Genomic DNA, 19,137 nt, shown 5'->3' on the forward strand with positions numbered 1-19,137 from the left:
AGTATCCGCTCTGCAGAGAATATTCCTATTGTAGCCGAGAATATCATAGAAGCGCCGTCGACCAGGCGACGAGCCACGCAAATGGGTATCAATCGACGGTCTTTACAGCAAAGTTTGGTACAGGATTTGAAGATGTTCAGATGATGCATAGGCTATTAGCTGCTGACCGCTAATTGCTTCTAACATGTGATGAATCCATCCTTAATCACCACCAAGAATAAGATGATTTTTCATATAAGTGATTAGACCGATTTCCATCTTAGCGGGTACGTAAATAAGCAACATTTACGCTTCTGGGGGCACTGAAAATCCTCGTGTAACCCACGAAGAGCCATTATAGCCGCTCAAAGTCACTGCATGGTGTGCTGCTTTCGCGGAAGTCATCGGACCTTTTTTCGCGGGCCAAACGGTTACTGTGAATGGTGAGCACTACAAAGCAAAAGGTTGGGATTAGAAAAAATGTGGTTCCAACAGGTGCAACGGCACACACTGCACGTACCACAGTGGATATGCTGAAGGATCCATTTCCCGGGCGCCTAATCTCCCGTTTTGGCGATTTGCTCTGGCCAGCAAGGTCGCCTGATTTGACTTCCCCAGACTTCTTCTTTTTTGTGGGGCTTTTTGAAGTCGCGGGTTTATATCAGCAAGCCCCTCTTTGAGCTCTAAAAGACAATATACGTCGAGAATGCGAGGACCTATTGCCAGAAGTTTTGGTCAAATGATGGGAAATTCCATAAAAAGGATTGAAATGGTAATGAACTTTGGGGGCGGTTCATGTTCTCGACTTGATGTAAAAAAAACTAAAAGACCAAAGAAAAATAATTCAGAAAAAGAATCAAAGTTTTTTATTTTTTTCTTTTAAATTACAGGCGAAAAACGTCGGAAATTTAATTCTGAGCCACCTTGTACAATCATGCAAAACGTTTCCAATCCCAAAACTTGTCTAATTATTTGAATAGTGAGTTGCCAATAGAGGTTCTGCAACAAAAATCAAAGTTCCCTCACCATGGCAATTATTATAGATACGTACTCGAAATGAATACAAATTTACTTTTTGGTTTCCGGTATCATCCTTTTTTGCCACAACTCTATTGAATCGAAATGCAATGCAATGTAATTTTGAGTCATATTTAATATTAATTTTTATACCCTCCACCTTGAAAAAGAGGGTATATTGACTTCGTCATTCCGTTTGTAACATCCCTAAATATTTGTCGTAGACCCAATAAAGTATATATATTCATAATCAGTATAACAGTACCTTTCGATATTCGGTATTTCAATGATAGTCGCCACATTTTTTGCCGGATTTGTCTAAAAATTGATATTTGTAGGTCATAATGAGTTTTAGCTGCGATGGCGAAACATTGTATGTATAGTTCCACGTTTTTGTATAGTCCACATATAACGATACCTCCCGATATTCGGTATTCCGATTGATTTTTTGCTACATTTTTCCACGGACTTGTCTAAAAATTGGTATTTGTAGGTCATAATGAGTTTTAGCTCCGGTGGCGATACATGCTATGTATAGGTCTACGTTTTCGTATAGCCCCACATAATAAACCTCTGGATATTTACTATTTTGATGATTTTTGCCAAATTTTTCCACGGATATGTCTAAAATTTGGTATTTGTGGTTCATAATGGGATTTTGATTCGGCGGCAGAACATTAAGTTCCACGTTTTCCGATTGCGCTCATATAACGATAACCACCGATATTCGGTATTTTGATAATCCTATTCATATTTACCCAGGAAATTGTTTCAAATTTATTATTAAGAATTCAGATACTTTTATATAAAAATGTTTTTTTTTACCCGAAGGTGGAGGGTATTAGAAGTTTATTCTGGTCGAACTTAATGTTTTTTTTACAGTTCGAGCAAATTGCGTTAATAAAATATTATTAGTAGTAATTTCAAATGTATTTCGATTATTTTGAAGATAATTGTAGCTTGATTTTTTTTTTTTTGATATATATGTTTAAATAAATTATTAAGTTACAGAATTTTTTCTTTAGATGTCGTAGCTACATTTTTTAGAGCATACTGAAACAAAAAACTATATATATATATAAATTATTTTAACTATTCTAAATGTACTGCGAAATAATATATTGTTACCCACAGACTTCATACTTTATACTTTAAAAGAATATAATATAATACCATCTCCTGTTTTTAGGGTCGATTTATAAAAAAATTTCTGGAGAAGTGTCTCGCGACACACCTGGGGAGCGTCGACCTGCGGCAGTAGGTGAGCATAGTCTTATGCCCACAATTATGTGAACGCATGACGATGAAATTGCTGTTATATGCCAAGACCACACTAACCTCAAACGTGGACCTATTTTAGAAAATATTTTTATTGTTGTTGTATAAGGTTGATATGACTTATTTTTAAATAGAAATTTCCCTTTACAACAACAAAGAAAACAAGTAATGTAAGTACAAAACCTGGGTAGAGCCGAATGTTTTATACCCTACACCACAATGCACATTATACAGGTGAGATAAAAAAAAACTGCAACAAAGTCAAGAGCCAAAATTTTTACATTTTTTTCCAAATGTTTGGGTGGCCAAGGCTTTAATACACCCTTCAGAATATTTTCGCGATAATATTCGACATTTATTCTGATGCCACGGTCCATTAATACGAGCGGAGAGCGACCATCGGCTGTTATGACGGCCCACACCATCACCATGGCCAGCGTTTGAGTTCTGGTGGCCAACCGAAGGTGCACATTTTCAGCTGACCTCTTTGGCAAGTAAAAACGATCATTTTGTTTGTTTACAAACTGCTGGACAACGAATGTTTTCTCATCGGAGAAAACCAAATTCGGCAGTTCACCACTTTCGGCCAAGCGAATTTATATTTTACCTTCGTGTTACAAAGCTCATGATACGCTTAATATGCAGTTCAAACGTTCAAGATTAAAAAAGAAAATAAATACTCAATTTATGGACCGCTGCACCAGCCAGTCTAACGCTTGCAATTGACTTATCAGCATCAGCTATCGCTTGAGAAAAAAATAATAAAATTTCATATGAAATAATAAATATAATATGTCACTGAATTGTTTGCTTGTGTTTGTGTGTATTTTTGTTGTCACCTCGGCGGAGGGAAAGTTCAAATGTCAAGATCGTTTTAAGCTTTGCATGAATTTATGCTGTGATAAAAATCTCCTCTACAACTTCAAATTGCAACAATGTGTCTCCGCCAAGGATATGAATGTGACTTGGAATAAACAACTGGAGCTAGGTCATAAGTTCTTAAAAACGGTAAATTTGCTCACCGAATTCGATTTTGAAGAGCGAACACCTTGTAGATCGGCCAAAAATTATACAAATTTCGATTATGACATTTTAAGTTTGGATGTAAGTTGGAGTTGGAATTTAACTTCTCTGTTTTTTACTATTTTTCATAGCTGATATAATTTTTTTCAGTATGTTTTCGGAAATTTTTGTTTTACACCCTACTACGTGGATGAACGTAAGGAATATGTACTATTGCCGGTCGTCACAAATTGTAACAAAACTGAGGAACTTTTAAATGCACAGGTAAGTTGAAAATTGTGATACATGCAGGGCTGGCTTATTTCCAATGGACAACCGCAAAAGAGAAATTTATTTAAAAATAGAAAAAACGTCAATGCACAATTAAATTTAAAGAATAAAAAAGCAATATTCATTAGAAATGGAAAATTATAAAAGATTTACTTGGAATATACGACTGAAACCTTTACATTGAATGGTGGCATTTCATGGTACCTTTCTCGACTTGCGTTGAGATTTTAAGAGATATTCTTAACAACAAAGTCTAAGACTATCAATGGGAGCTGCTTCAGTTGAAGAATGTTCCTGGTTACTTCAAAATATTCAAAAAAAATCTGAATATGAAATTTTTAGGCATAGGCTGTGGTACCTATTACAAACATCAAATACCAAATTTGAAACAATTCCGGTGAATATTGTCGCTTAAATCACCAAAATGCCGAAAATAGGGAGAGGTACCATTATATGGAGGCCATATCAAAACGTGGACCTACCATTTTCAATATCAAAAGTCCTGCAGACATAATATGCATTTGAGTAAAATTTTATCAAACTACTTCAATTCGTTCGGAAGCTAGAGTTATTTCTACAGACGGACAAACGGACAGACAGACCGACGGACGGTCGGTCTTAAATAGACATAGAATTTTATGCAGATCAAGAATATATACTTTGTGGGGTATAACATGTATAGTTCGAGGTGTTACGAACGGAATGACAAACTTAATATGCCCTCCATACTATGGTGGAGGGTATAAAAAGCCTGCAGTGGCCATTGCATTGATCATAAATAATAGCTGAAAACGCCGAAAACTCAATATTTAAGGAGTTATGGCCATTTTAAAATATCCGATAACTCACACTTAAAAAAGTGATCACAAATAATAGCTAAAAACGCCGAAAACTCAATATTTAAGGAGTTATGGCCATTTTAAAATTCCTATTATTTCACATTTAGAAAAGTGATCACAAATAATAGCTAAAAACGCCGAAAACTCAATATTTAAGGAGTTATGGCCATTTTAAAATATCCAATAGTTCACACTTATGGCCAATTTAAAATTCCTATTATTTCACATTTAAAAAAGTGATCACAAATAATAGCTAAAAACGCCGAAAACTCAATATTTAAGGAGTTATGGCCATTTTAAAATATCCAATAGTTCAAACTTAAAAAAGGGATCACAAATAATAGCTAAAAACGCCGAAAACTCAATATTTAAGGAGTTATGGCCATTTTAAAATTCCTATTATTTCACATTTAAAAAGTGATCACAAATAATAGCTAAAAACGCCGAAAACTCAATATTTAAGGAGTTATGGCCATTTTAAAATATCCAATAGTTCACACTTAAAAAAGTGATCACAAATAATAGCTAAAAACGCCGAAAACTCAATATTTAAGGAGTTATGGCCATTTTAAAATTCCTATTAATTCACAAGTGGTCACAAATAATAGCTAAAAACGCCGAAAACTCAATATTTAAGGAGTTATGGCCATTTTAAAATATCCAATAGTTCAAACTTAAAAAAGGGATCACAAATAATAGCTAAAAACGCCGAAAACTCAATATTAAAGGAGTTATGGCCATTTTAAAATACCCAATAATTCACACTTGATCACAAATAATTCACAAAGTGATCACAAATAATAGCTAAAAACGCCGAAAACTCAATATTTAAGGAGTTATGGCCATTTTAAAATTCCTATTATTTCACACTTAAAAAAGTGATCACAAATAATAGCTAAAAACGCCGAAAACTCAATATTTAAGGAGTTATGGCCATTTTAAAATATCCAATAGTTCACATTTAAAAAAGTGATCACAAATAATAGCTAAAAACGCCGAAAACTCAATAGTTAAGGAGTTATGGCCATTTTAAAATGTCCAATAATTCACACTTAAAAAAGTGATCACAAATAATAGCTAAAACCGCCGAAAACTCAATATTTAAGGAGTTATGGCCATTTTAAAATATCCAATAGTTCACACTTAAAAAAGTGATCACAAATAATAGCTAAAAACGCCGAAAACTCAATATTAAGGAGTTATGACCATTTTAAAATATCCAATAGTTCACACTTAAAAAAGTGATCAGAAATAATAGCTAAAAACGCCGAAAACTCAATATCTAAGGAGTTATGGCCATTTTAAAATATCCAATAGTTCACACTTAAAAAAGTGATCACAAATAATAGCTAAAAATGCCGAAAACTCAAAATTTAAGGAGTTATGGCCATTTTAAAATTCCTATTATTTCACACTTAAAAAAGTGATCACAAATAATAGCTAAAAACGCCGAAAACTCAATATTTAAGGAGTTATGGTCATTTTAAAATTCCTATTATTTCACACTTAAAAAAGTGATCACAAATAATAGCTAAAAACGCCGAAAACTCAATATTTAAGGAGTTATGGCCATTTTAAAATTCCTATTATTTCACACTTAAAAAAGTGATCACAAATAATAGCTAAACACACCGAAAACTCATTATTTAAGGAGTTATGGCCATTTTAAAATATCCAATAGTTCACACTTAAAAAAGTGATCACAAATAATAGCTAAAAACGCCGAAAACTCAATATTTAACGAGTTATGACCATTTTAAAATATCCAATAGTTCACACTTAAAAAAGTGATCAGAAATAATAGCTAAAAACGCCGAAAACTAAATATCTAAGGAGTTATGGCCATTTTAAAATTCCTATTATTTCACACTTAAAAAAGTGATCACAAATAATAGCTAAAAACGCCGAAAACTCAATATTTAAGGAGTTATGGCCATTTTAAAATATCCAATAATTCACACTTAAAAAAGTGATCACAAATAATAGCTAAAAACGCCGAAAACTCAATATTTAAGGAGTTGTGGCCATTTTAAAATATCCAATAGTTCACACTTAAAAAAGTGATCACAAATAATAGCTAAAAACGTCGAAAACTCAATATTTAAGGAGTTATGGCCATTTTAAAATATCCAATAATTCACACTTAAAAAAAGTGTTCACAAATAATAGCTAAACACACCGAAAACTCATTATTTAAGGAGTTATGGCCATTTTAAAATATCCAATAGTTCACACTTAAAAAAGTGATCACAAATAATAGCTAAAAACGCCGAAAACTCAATATTTAAGGAGTTATGACCATTTTAAAATATCCAATAGTTCACACTTAAAAAAGTGATCAGAAATAATAGCTAAAAACGCCGAAAACCTCAATATCTAAGGAGTTATGGCCATTTTAAAATTCCTATTATTTCACACTTAAAAAAGTGATCACAAATAATAGCTAAAAACGCCGAAAACTCAATATTTAAGGAGTTATAGCCATTTTAAAATATCCAATAATTCATACTTAAAAAAAGTGTTCACAAATAATAGCTAAACACACCGAAAACTCATTATTTAAGGAGTTATGGCCATTTTAAATTCCTATTATTTCACACTTAAAAAAGTGATCACAAATAATACCTAATACCGAAAACTCAATATTTAAGGAGTTATGGCCATTTTAAAATATCCAATAATTCACACATAAAAAAGTGATCGCAAATAATAGCTAAAAAACGCCGAAAACTCAATATTTAAGGAGTTATGGCCATTTTAAAATTCCCATTATTTCACGTTTAAAAAAGTGATCACAAATAATAGCTAAAAACGCCGAAAACTCAATATTTAAAGAGTTATGGCCATTTTAATATATCCAATAATTCACACTTAAAAAAGTGATCAAAATAATAGCTAAAAATGCCGAAAACTCAATATTTAAGGAGTTATGGCCATTTTAAAATATCTAATAATTCACACTTAAAAAAGTGATCACAAATAATAGCTAAAAACGCCGAAAACTCATATTTAAGGAGTTATGGCCATTTTAAAATATCCAATAGTTCACACTTAAAAAAGTGATCACAAATAATAGCTAAAAACGCCGAAAACTCAATATTTAAGGAGTTATGGCCATTTTAAAATATCCAATAGTTCACACTTAAAAAAGTGATCACAAATAATAGCTAAAAACGCCGAAAACTCAATATTTAAGGAGTTATGGCCATTTTAAAATTCCCATTATTTCACACTTAAAAAGTGATCACAAATAATAGCTAAAATCGCCGAAAACTCAATATTTAAGGAGTTATGACCATTTTAAAATTCCTATTATTTCACACTTAAAAAAGTGATCACAAATAAAAGCTAAAAACGCCGAAAACTCAATATTTAAGGTGTTATGGCCATTTTAAAATATCCAATAGTTCACACTTAAAAAAAGTGATCACAAATAATAGCTAAAAACGCCGAAAACTCAATATTTAAGGAGTTATGGCCATTTTAAAATATCCAATAATTCACACGTAAAAAAAGTGATCACAAATAACAGCTAAAAACGCCGACAACTCAATATTTAAGGAGTTATGGCCATTTTAAAATATCCAATAATTCACACATAAAAAAGTGATCGCAAATAATAGCTAAAAACGCCGAAAACTCAATATTTAAGGAGTTATGGCAATTTTAAAATTCCCATTATTTCACGTTTAAAAAAGTGATCACAAATAATAGCTAATACCGAAAACTCAATATTTAAGGAGTTATGACCATTTTAAAATATCCAATAATTCACACGTAAAAAAAGTGATCACAAATAACAGCTAAAAACGCCGACAACTCAATATTTAAGGAGTTATGGCCATTTTAAAATATCCAATAATTCACACATAAAAAAGTGATCGCAAATAATAGCTAAAAACGCCGAAAACTCAATATTTAAGGAGTTATGGCAATTTTAAAATTCCCATTATTTCACGTTTAAAAAAGTGATCACAAATAATAGCTAAAAACGCCGAAAACTCAATATTTAAGGAGATATGGCCATTTTAATATATCCAATAATTCACACTTAAAAAAGTGATCACAAATAATAGCTAAAAACGCCGAAAACTCAATATTTAAGGAGTTATGGCCATTTTAAAATATCCAATAGTTCACACTTAAAAAAAGTGATCACAAATAATAGCTAAAAAACGCCGAAAACTCAATATTTAAGGAGTTATGGCCATTTTAAAATTCCCATTATTTCACACTTAAAAAAGTGATCACAAATAATAGCTAAAAACGCCGAAAACTCAATATTTAAGGAGTTATGGCCATTTTAAAATATCCAATAGTTCACACTTAAAAAAGTGATCACAAATAATAGCTAAAAACGCCGAAAACTCAATATTTAAGGAGTTATGGCCATTTTAAAATATCCAATAGTTCACACTTAAAAAAAGTGATCACAAATAATACCTAATACCGAAAACTCAATATTTAAGGAGTTATGACCATTTTAAAATATCCAATAATTCACACGTAAAAAAAGTGATCACAAATAACAGCTAAAAACGCCGACAACTCAATATTTAAGGAGTTATGGCCATTTTAAAATTCCCATTATTTCACACTTAAAAAAGTGATCACAAATAATAGCTAAAATCGCCGAAAACTCAATATTTAAGGAGTTATGACCATTTTAAAATTCCCATTATTTCACACTTAAAAAAGTGATCACAAATAATAGCTAAAAACGCCGAAAACTCAATATTTAAGGAGTTATGACCATTTTAAAATATCCAATAGTTCACACTTAAAAAAGTGATCACAAATAATAGCTAAAAACGCCGAAAACTCAATATTTAAGGAGTTATGGCCATTTTAAAATATCCAATAGTTCACACTTAAAAAAGTGATCACAAATAATAGCTAAAAACGCCGAAAACTCAATATTTAAGGAGTTATGGCCATTTTAAAATTCCCATTATTTCACACTTAAAAAAGTGATCACAAATAATAGCTAAAATCGCCGAAAACTCAATATTTAAGGAGTTATGACCATTTTAAAATTCCTATTATTTCACACTTAAAAAAGTGATCACAAATAAAAGCTAAAAACGCCGAAAACTCAATATTTAAGGTGTTATGGCCATTTTAAAATATCCAATAGTTCACACTTAAAAAAGTGATCACAAATAATAGCTAAAAACGCCGAAAACTCAATATTTAAGGAGTTATGGCCATTTTAAAATATCCAATAGTTCACACTTAAAAAAGTGATCACAAATAATAGCTAAAAACGCCGAAAACTCAATATTTAAGGAGTTATGGCCATTTTAAAATATCCAATAGTTCACACTTAAAAAAAGTGATCACAAATAATAGCTAAAAACGCCGAACACTCAATATTTAAGGAGTTATGGCCATTTTAAAATTCCCATTATTTCACACTTAAAAAAGTGATCACAAATAATACCTAATACCGAAAACTCAATATTTAAGGAGTTATGACCATTTTAAAATATCCAATAATTCACACGTAAAAAAAGTGATCACAAATAACAGCTAAAAACGCCGACAACTCAATATTTAAGGAGTTATGGCCATTTTAAAATATCCAATAATTCACACATAAAAAAGTGATCGCAAATAATAGCTAAAAACGCCGAAAACTCAATATTTAAGGAGTTATGGCCATTTTAAAATTCCCATTATTTCACGTTTAAAAAAGTGATCACAAATAATAGCTAAAAACGCCGAAAACTCAATATTTAAGGAGTTATGGCCATTTTAATATATCCAATAATTCACACTTAAAAAAGTGATCAAAATAATAGCTAAAAATGCCGAAAACTCAATATTTAAGGAGTTATGGCCATTTTAAAATATCTAATAATTCACACTTAAAAAAGTGATCACAAATAATAGCTAAAAACGCCGAAAACTCAATATTTAAGGAGTTATGGCCATTTTAATATATCCAATAATTCACACTTAAAAAGTGATCACAAATAATAGCTAAAAACGCCGAAAACTCAATATTTAAGGAGTTATGGCCATTTTAAAATATCCAATAGTTCACACTTAAAAAAGTGATCACAAATAATAGCTAAAAACGCCGAAAACTCAATATTTAAGGAGTTATGGCCATTTTAAAATTCCCATTATTTCACACTTAAAAAAGTGATCACAAATAATAGCTAAAAAACGCCGAAAACTCAATATTTAAGGAGTTATGGCCATTTTCAAATTACTATTATTTCACACTTACAAAAGTGATCACAAATAATAGCTAAAAACGCCGAAAACTCAATATTTAAGGAGTTATGGCCATTTTAAAATATCCAATAATTCACACTTAAGAAAGTGATCGCAAATAATAGCTAAAAATATCCAATAATTCACACTTAAAAAAGTGATCACAAATAATAGCTAAAAACGCCGAAAACTCGATATTTAAGGAGTTATGGCCATTTAAAATATCCAATAATCCACACTTAAAAAAGTGATCACAAATAATAGCTAAAAGCGCCGAAAACTCAATATTTAAGGAGTTATGGCCATTTAAAATATCCAATAATTCACACTTAAAAAAGTGATCACAAATAATAGCTAAAAACGCCGAAAACTCAATATTTAAGGAGTTATGGCCATTTTAAATATCCAATAGTTCACACTTAAAAAGTGATCACAAATAATAGCTAAAAACGCCGAAAACTTAATATTAAGGAGTTATGGCCATTTTAAAATTCCCATTATTTCACACTTAAAAAAGTGATCACAAATAATACCTAATACCGAAAACTCAATATTTAAGGAGTTATGACCATTTTAAAATATCCAATAATTCACACGTAAAAAAAGTGATCACAAATAACAGCTAAAAACGCCGAAAACTCAATATTTAAGGAGTTATGGCCATTTTAAAATATCCAATAATTCACACTTAAGAAGTGATCGCAAATAATAGCTAAAAATATCCAATAATTCACACTTAAAAAAGTGATCACAAATAATAGCTAAAAACGCCGAAACTCGATATTTAAGGAGTTATGGCCATTTTAAAATATCCAATAATCCACACTTAAAAAGTGATCACAAATAATAGCTAAAAGCGCCGAAAACTCAATATTTAAGGAGTTATGGCCATTTTAAAATATCCAATAATTCACACTTAAAAAAGTGATCACAAATAATAGCTAAAAACGCCGAAAACTCAATATTTAAGGAGTTATGGCCATTTTAAAATATCCAATAGTTCACACTTAAAAAGTGATCACAAATAATAGCTAAAAACGCCGAAAACTCAATATTTAAGGAGTTATGGCCATTTTAAAATTCCCATTATTACACGTTTAAAAAAGTGATCACAAATAATAGCTAAAAAACGCCGAAAACTCAATATTTAAGGAGTTATGGCCATTTTAATATATCCAATAATTCACACTTAAAAAAGTGATCAAAATAATAGCTAAAAATGCCGAAAACTCAATATTTAAGGAGTTATGGCCATTTTAAAATATCGAATAATTCACACTTAAAAAAGTGATCACAAATAATAGCTAAAAACGCCGAAAACTCAATATTTAAGGAGTTATGGCCATTTTAAAATATCCAATAGTTCACACTTAAAAAAGTGATCACAAATAATAGCTAAAAACGCCGAAAACTCAATATTTAAGGAGTTATGGCCATTTTCAAATTACTATTATTTCACACTTACAAAAGTGATCACAATAATAGCTAAAAACGCCGAAAACTCAATATTTAAGGAGTTATGGCCATTTTAAAATATCCAATAATTCACACTTAAGAAAGTGATCGCAAATAATAGCTAAAAATATCCAATAATTCACACTTAAAAAGTGATCACAAATATAGCTAAAAACGCCGAAAACTCGATATTTAAGGAGTTATGGCCATTTTAAAATATCCAATAATCCACACTTAAAAAAGTGATCACAAATAATAGCTAAAAGCGCCGAAAACTCAATATTTAAGGAGTTATGGCCATTTTAAAATATCCAATAATTCACACTTAAAAAAGTGATCACAAATAATAGCTAAAAAACGCCGAAAACTCAATATTTAAGGAGTTATGGCCATTTTAAAATATCCAATAGTTCACACTTAAAAAGTGATCACAAATAATAGCTAAAAACGCCGAAAACTCAATATTTAAGGAGTTATGGCCATTTTAAAATTCCCATTATTTCACGTTTAAAAAAGTGATCACAAATAATAGCTAAAAACGCCGAAAACTCAATATTTAAGGAGTTATGGCCATTTTAATATATCCAATAATTCACACTTAAAAAAGTGATCAAAATAATAGCTAAAAATGCCGAAAACTCAATATTTAAGGAGTTATGGCCATTTTAAAATATCGAATAATTCACACTTAAAAAAGTGATCACAAATAATAGCTAAAAACGCCGAAAACTCAATATTTAAGGAGTTATGGCCATTTTAAAATATCCAATAGTTCACACTTAAAAAAGTGATCACAAATAATAGCTAAAAACGCCGAAAACTCAATATTTAAGGAGTTATGGCCATTTTAAAATATCCAATAATTCACACTTAAAAAAGTGATCACAAATAATAGCTAAAAACGCCGAAAACTCAATATTTAAGGAGTTATGGCCATTTTAAAATTCCCATTATTTCACACTTAAAAAAGTGATCACAAATAATAGCTAAAAACGCCGAAAACTCAATATTTAAGGAGTTATGACCATTTTAAAATTCCTATTATTTCACACTTAAAAAAGTGATCACAAATAAAAGCTAAAAACGCCGAAAACTCAATATTTAAGGAGTTATGCCCATTTTAAAATATCCAATAGTTCACACTTAAAAAAGTGATCACAAATAATAGCTAAAAACGCCGAAAACTCAATATTTAAGGAGTTATGGCCATTTTAAAATATCCAATAGTTCACACTTAAAAAAAGTGATCACAAATAATAGCTAAAAACGGCGAACACTCAATATTTAAGGAGTAATGGCCATTTTAAAATTCCCATTATTTCACACTTAAAAAAGTGATCACAAATAATAGCTAAAAACGCCGAAAACTCAATATTTAAGGAGTTATGGCCATTTTGAAATTCCTATTATTTCACACTTAAAAAAGTGATCACAAATAATAGCTAAAAACGCCGAAAACTCAATATTTAAGGAGTTATGGCCATTTTAAAATTACTATTATTTCACACTTAAAAAAGTGATCACAAATAATAGCTAAAAACGCCGAAAACTCAATATTTAAGGAGTTATGGCCATTTTAAAATATCCAATAATTCACACTTAAAAAAGTGATCACAAATAATAGCTAAAAACGCCGAAAACTCAATATTTAAGGAGTTATGGCCATTTTGAAATTCCTATTATTTCACACTTAAAAATAATAATAGCTAAAAACGCCGAAAACTCAATATTTAAGGAGTTATGGCCATTTTAAAATATCCAATAGTTCACACTTAAAAAGTGATCACAAATAATAGCTAAAAAACGCCGAAAACTTAATATTTAAGGAGTTATGGCCATTTTAAAATTCCCATTATTTCACACTTAAAAAGTGATCACAAATAATACCTAATACCGAAAACTCAATATTTAAGGAGTTATGACCATTTTAAAATATCCAATAATTCACACGTAAAAAAAGTGATCACAAATAACAGCTAAAAACGCCGACAACTCAATATTTAAGGAGTTATGGCCATTTTAAAATATCCAATAGTTCACACTTAAAAAAAGTGATCACAAATAATAGCTAAAAACGCCGAACACTCAATATTTAAGGAGTTATGGCCATTTTAAAATTCCCATTATTTCACACTTAAAAAAGTGATCACAAATAATAGCTAAAAACGCCGAAAACTCAATATTTAAGGAGTTATGGCCATTTTGAAATTCCTATTATTTCACACTTAAAAAAGTGATCACAAATAATAGCTAAAAACGCCGAAAACTCAATATTTAAGGAGTTATGGCCATTTTAAAATTACTATTATTTCACACTTAAAAAAGTGATCACAAATAATAGCTAAGAACGCCGAAAACTCAATATTTAAGGAGTTATGGCCATTTTAATATATCCAATAATTCACACTTAAAAAAGTGATCACAAATAATAGCTAAAAACGCCGAAAACTCAATATTTAAGGAGTTATGGCCATTTTAAAATATCCAATAATTCACACTTAGAAAAGTGATCACAAATAATAGCTAAAAACGCCGAAAACTCAATATTTAAGGAGTTGTGGCCATTTTAAAATTACTATTATTTCACACTTAAAAAAGTGATCACAAATAATAGCTAAAAACGCCGAAAACTCAATATTAAGGAGTTATGGCCATTTTAAAATTTCCAATAATTCACACTTAAAAAAGTGATCACAAATAATAGCTAAAAACGCCGAAAACTCGATATTTAAGGAGTTATGGCCATTTTAAAATATCCAATAATCCACACTTAAAAAAGTGATCACAAATAATAGCTAAAAGCGCCGAAAACTCAATATTTAAGGAGTTATGGCCATTTTAAAATATCCAATAATTCACACTTAAAAAAGTGATCACAAATAATAGCTAAAAACGCCGAAAACTCAATATTTAAGGAGTTATGGCCATTTTAATATATCCAATAATTCACACTTAAAAAAGTGATCACAAATAATAGCTAAAAACGCCGAAAACTCAATATTTAAGGAGTTATGGCCATTTTAAAATATCCAATAGTTCACACTTAAAAAAGTGATCACAAATAATAGCTAAAAACGCCGAAAACTCAATATTTAAGGAGTTATGGCCATTTTAAAATTCCTATTATTTCACACTTAAAAAAGTGATCACAAATAATAGCTAAAAACACCGAAAACTCAATATTTAAGGAGTTATGGCCATTTTAAAATTACTATTATTTCACATCTAAAAAAGTGATCACAAATAATAGCTAAAAACGCCGAAAACTCAATATTTAAGGAGTTATGGCCATTTTAAAATATCCAATAATTCACACTTAAAAAAGTGATCACAAATAATAGCTAAAAACGCCGAAAACTCAATATTTAAGGAGTTATGGCCATTTTAAAATATCCAATAATTCACACTTAAGAAAGTGATCGCAAATAATAGCTAAAAACGCCGAAAACTCAATATTTAAGGAGTTATGGCCATTTTAAAATATCCAATAATTCACACTTAAAAAAGTGATCACAAATAATAGCTAAGAACGCCGAAAACTCAATATTTAAGGAGTTATGGCCATTTTAATATATCCAATAATTCACACTTAAAAAAGTGATCACAAATAATAGCTAAAAACGCCGAAAACTCAATATTTAAGGAGTTATGGCCATTTTAAAATATCCAATAATTCACACTTAGAAAAGTGGCCATTAAATTATGGCCATTTTAAAATTTCCAATAATTCACACTTAAAAAAGTGATCACAAATAATAGCTAAAAACGCCGAAAACTCGATATTTAAGGAGTTATGGCCATTTTAAAATATCCAATAATCCACACTTAAAAAAGTGATCACAAATAATAGCTAAAAGCGCCGAAAACTCAATATTTAAGGAGTTATGGCCATTTTAAAATATCCAATAATTCACACTTAAAAAAGTGATCACAATAATAGCTAAAAACGCCGGAAAACTCAATATTTAAGGAGTTATGGCCATTTTAATATATCCAATAATTCACACTTAAAAAAGTGATCACAAATAATAGCTAAAAAACGCCGAAAACTCAATATTTAAGGAGTTATGGCCATTTAAAATATCCAATAGTTCACACTTAAAAAAGTGATCACACATAATAGCTAAAAACGCCGAAAACTCAATATTTAAGGAGTTATGGCCATTTTAAAATTCCTATTATTTCACACTTAAAAAAGTGATCACAAATAATAGCTAAAAACACCGAAAACTCAATATTTAAGGAGTTATGGCCATTTTAAAATTACTATTATTTCACATCTAAAAAAGTGATCACAAATAATAGCTAAAAACGCCGAAAACTCATATTTAAGGAGTTATGGCCATTTTAAAATATCCAATAATTCACACTTAAAAAAGTGATCACAAATAGTAGCTAAAAACGCCGAAAACTCAATATTTAAGGAGTTATGGCCATTTTAAAATTACTATTATTTCACACATTAAAAAAGTGATCACAAATAATAGCTAAAAAACGGCGAAAACTCAATATTTAAGGAGTTATGGCCATATTAAAATATCCAATAATTCACACTTAAAAAAGTGATCACAAATAATAGCTAGAAACGCCGAAAACTCAATATTTAAGGAGTTATGGCCATTTTAAAATATCCAATAATTCACACTTAAAAAGTGATCACAAATAAAATAGCTAAAACGCCGAAAACTCAATATTTAAGGAGTTATGGCCATTTTAAAATATCCTAATAATTCACACTTAAAAAAAGTGATCACAAATAATAGCTAGAAACGCCGAAAACTCAATATTTAAGGAGTTATGGCCATTTTACATATTCCAATAATTCACACTTAAAAAAGTGATCACAAATAATAGCTAAAACGCCGAAAACTCGAATATTTAAGGAGTTATGGGCCATTTTAAAATATCAATAATTCACGACTTAAAAAAGTGATCACAAATAATAGCTAAAAGCGCCGAAAACTTCAATATTTAAGGAGTTATGGCCATTTAAAATATCCAATAATTCACACTTAAAAAAGTGATCACAAATAATAGCTAAAAACGGCCGAAAACTCAATATTAAGGAGTTATGGCCATTTTCAAATATCAATAATTCACACTTAAAAAGTGATCACAAATAATAGCTAAAAAACGCCGAAAAACTCAATATTTAGGAGTATGGCCATTTTAAATATCCAATAATTCACACTTAAAAAAGTGATCACAAATAATAGCTAAAAACGCCGAAAACTCAATATTTAAGGAGTTATGGCCATTTTAAAATATCCAATAATTCACACTTAAAAAAGTGATCACAAATAATAGCTAAAAACGGCCGAAAACTCAATATTTAAGGAGTTATGGCCATTTTAAAATATCCAATAATTCACACTTAAAAAAGTGATCACAAATAATAGCTAAAAACGCCGAAAACTCAATATTTAAGGAGTTATGGCCATTTTAAAATATCCAATAATTCACACTTAAAAAGTGATCACAAATAATAGCTAAAAACGCCGAAAACTCAATATTTAAGGAGTTATGGCCATTTTAAAATATTCCAATAATTCACACTTAAAAAAGTGATCACAAATAATAGCTAAAAGCGCCGAAAACTCAATATTTAAGGAGTTATGGCCATTTTAAAATATCCAATAATTCACACTTAAAAAAGTGATCACAATAATAGCTAAAAGCGCCGAAAACTCAATATTTAAGGAGTTATGGCCATTTTAAAATATCCAATAATTCACACTTAAAAAAGTGATCACAAATAATAGCTAAAAAGCGCCGAAAACTCAATATTTAAGGAGTTATGGCCATTTTAAAATATCCAATAATTCACACTTAAAAAAGTGATCACAAATAATAGCTAAAAACGCCGAAAACTCAATATTAAGGAGTTATGGCCATTTTAATATATCCAATAGTTCACACTTAAAAAAGTGATCACAAATAATAGCTAAAAACGCCGAAAACTCAATATTTAAGGAGTTATGGCCATTTTAAAATTCCTATTATTTCACACTTAAAAAAGTGATCACAAATAATAGCTAAAAACACCGAAAACTCAATATTTAAGGAGTTATGGCCATTTTTAAAATTACTATTATTTCACATCTAAAAAAGTGATCACAAATAATAGCTAAAAACGCCGAAAACTCAATATTTAAGGAGTTATGGCCATTTTAAAATATCCAATAATTCACACTTAAAAAGTGATCACAAATAATAGCTAAAAACGCCGAAAACTCAATATTTAAGGAGTTATGGCCATTTTAAAATTACTATTATTTCACACTTAAAAAAGTGATCACAAATAATAGCTAAAACACCGAAAACTCAATATTTAAGGAGTTATGGCCATTTTAAAATTACTATTATTTCACATCTAAAAAAGTGATCACAAATAATAGCTAAAAACGCCGAAAACTCAATATTTAAGGAGTTATGGCCATTTTAATATATCCAATAATTCACACTTAAAAAAGTGATCACAAATAATAGCTAAAAACGCCGAAAACTCAATATTTAAGGAGTTATGGCCATTTTAAAATATCCAATAGTTCACACTTAAAAAAGTGATCACAAATAATAGCTAAAAACGCCGAAAACTCAATATTTAAGGAGTTATGGCCATTTTAAAATTCCTATTATTTCACACTTAAAAAAGTGATCACAAATAATAGCTAAAACACCGAAAACTCAATATTTAAGGAGTTATGGCCATTTTAAAATTACTATTATTTCACATCTAAAAAAGAGATCACAAATAATAGCTAAAAACGCCGAAAACTCAATATTTAAGGAGTTATGGCCATTTTAAAATATCCAATAATTCACACTTAAAAAAGTGATCACAAATAATAGCTAAAAACGCCGAAAACTCAATATTTAAGGAGTTATGGCCATTTTAAAATTACTATTATTTCACACTTAAAAAAGTGATCACAATAATAGCTAAAAACGGCGAAAACTCAATATTTAAGGAGTTATGGCCATTTTAAAATATCCAATAATTCACACTTAAAAAAGTGATCACAAATAATAGCTAGAAACGCCGAAAACT

General features: G+C 29.8%; 1 protein-coding gene across 1 annotated transcript in view; it reads left to right on the forward strand.

Annotated features, from left to right (window-relative positions):
• Window positions 1-2,976: 2,976 nt before the first annotated feature.
• LOC101897180 (G-protein coupled receptor Mth2) overlaps window positions 2,977-19,137 on the forward strand; it is a 64,492-nt gene continuing 48,331 nt past the window's right edge. The window contains exons 1-2 of the mRNA XM_059120190.1: window positions 2,977-3,378; window positions 3,448-3,561. Of these exons, the coding sequence (XP_058976173.1) occupies window positions 3,067-3,378; window positions 3,448-3,561 (426 nt within the window). The 5' untranslated portion in view covers window positions 2,977-3,066. The remainder of the gene's footprint in view (window positions 3,379-3,447; window positions 3,562-19,137) is intronic.

Source organism: Musca domestica, unplaced genomic scaffold (assembly GCF_030504385.1).
Source record: "Musca domestica strain aabys unplaced genomic scaffold, Musca_domestica.polishedcontigs.V.1.1 1, whole genome shotgun sequence".
NCBI lineage: Eukaryota > Metazoa > Arthropoda > Insecta > Diptera > Muscidae > Musca > Musca domestica.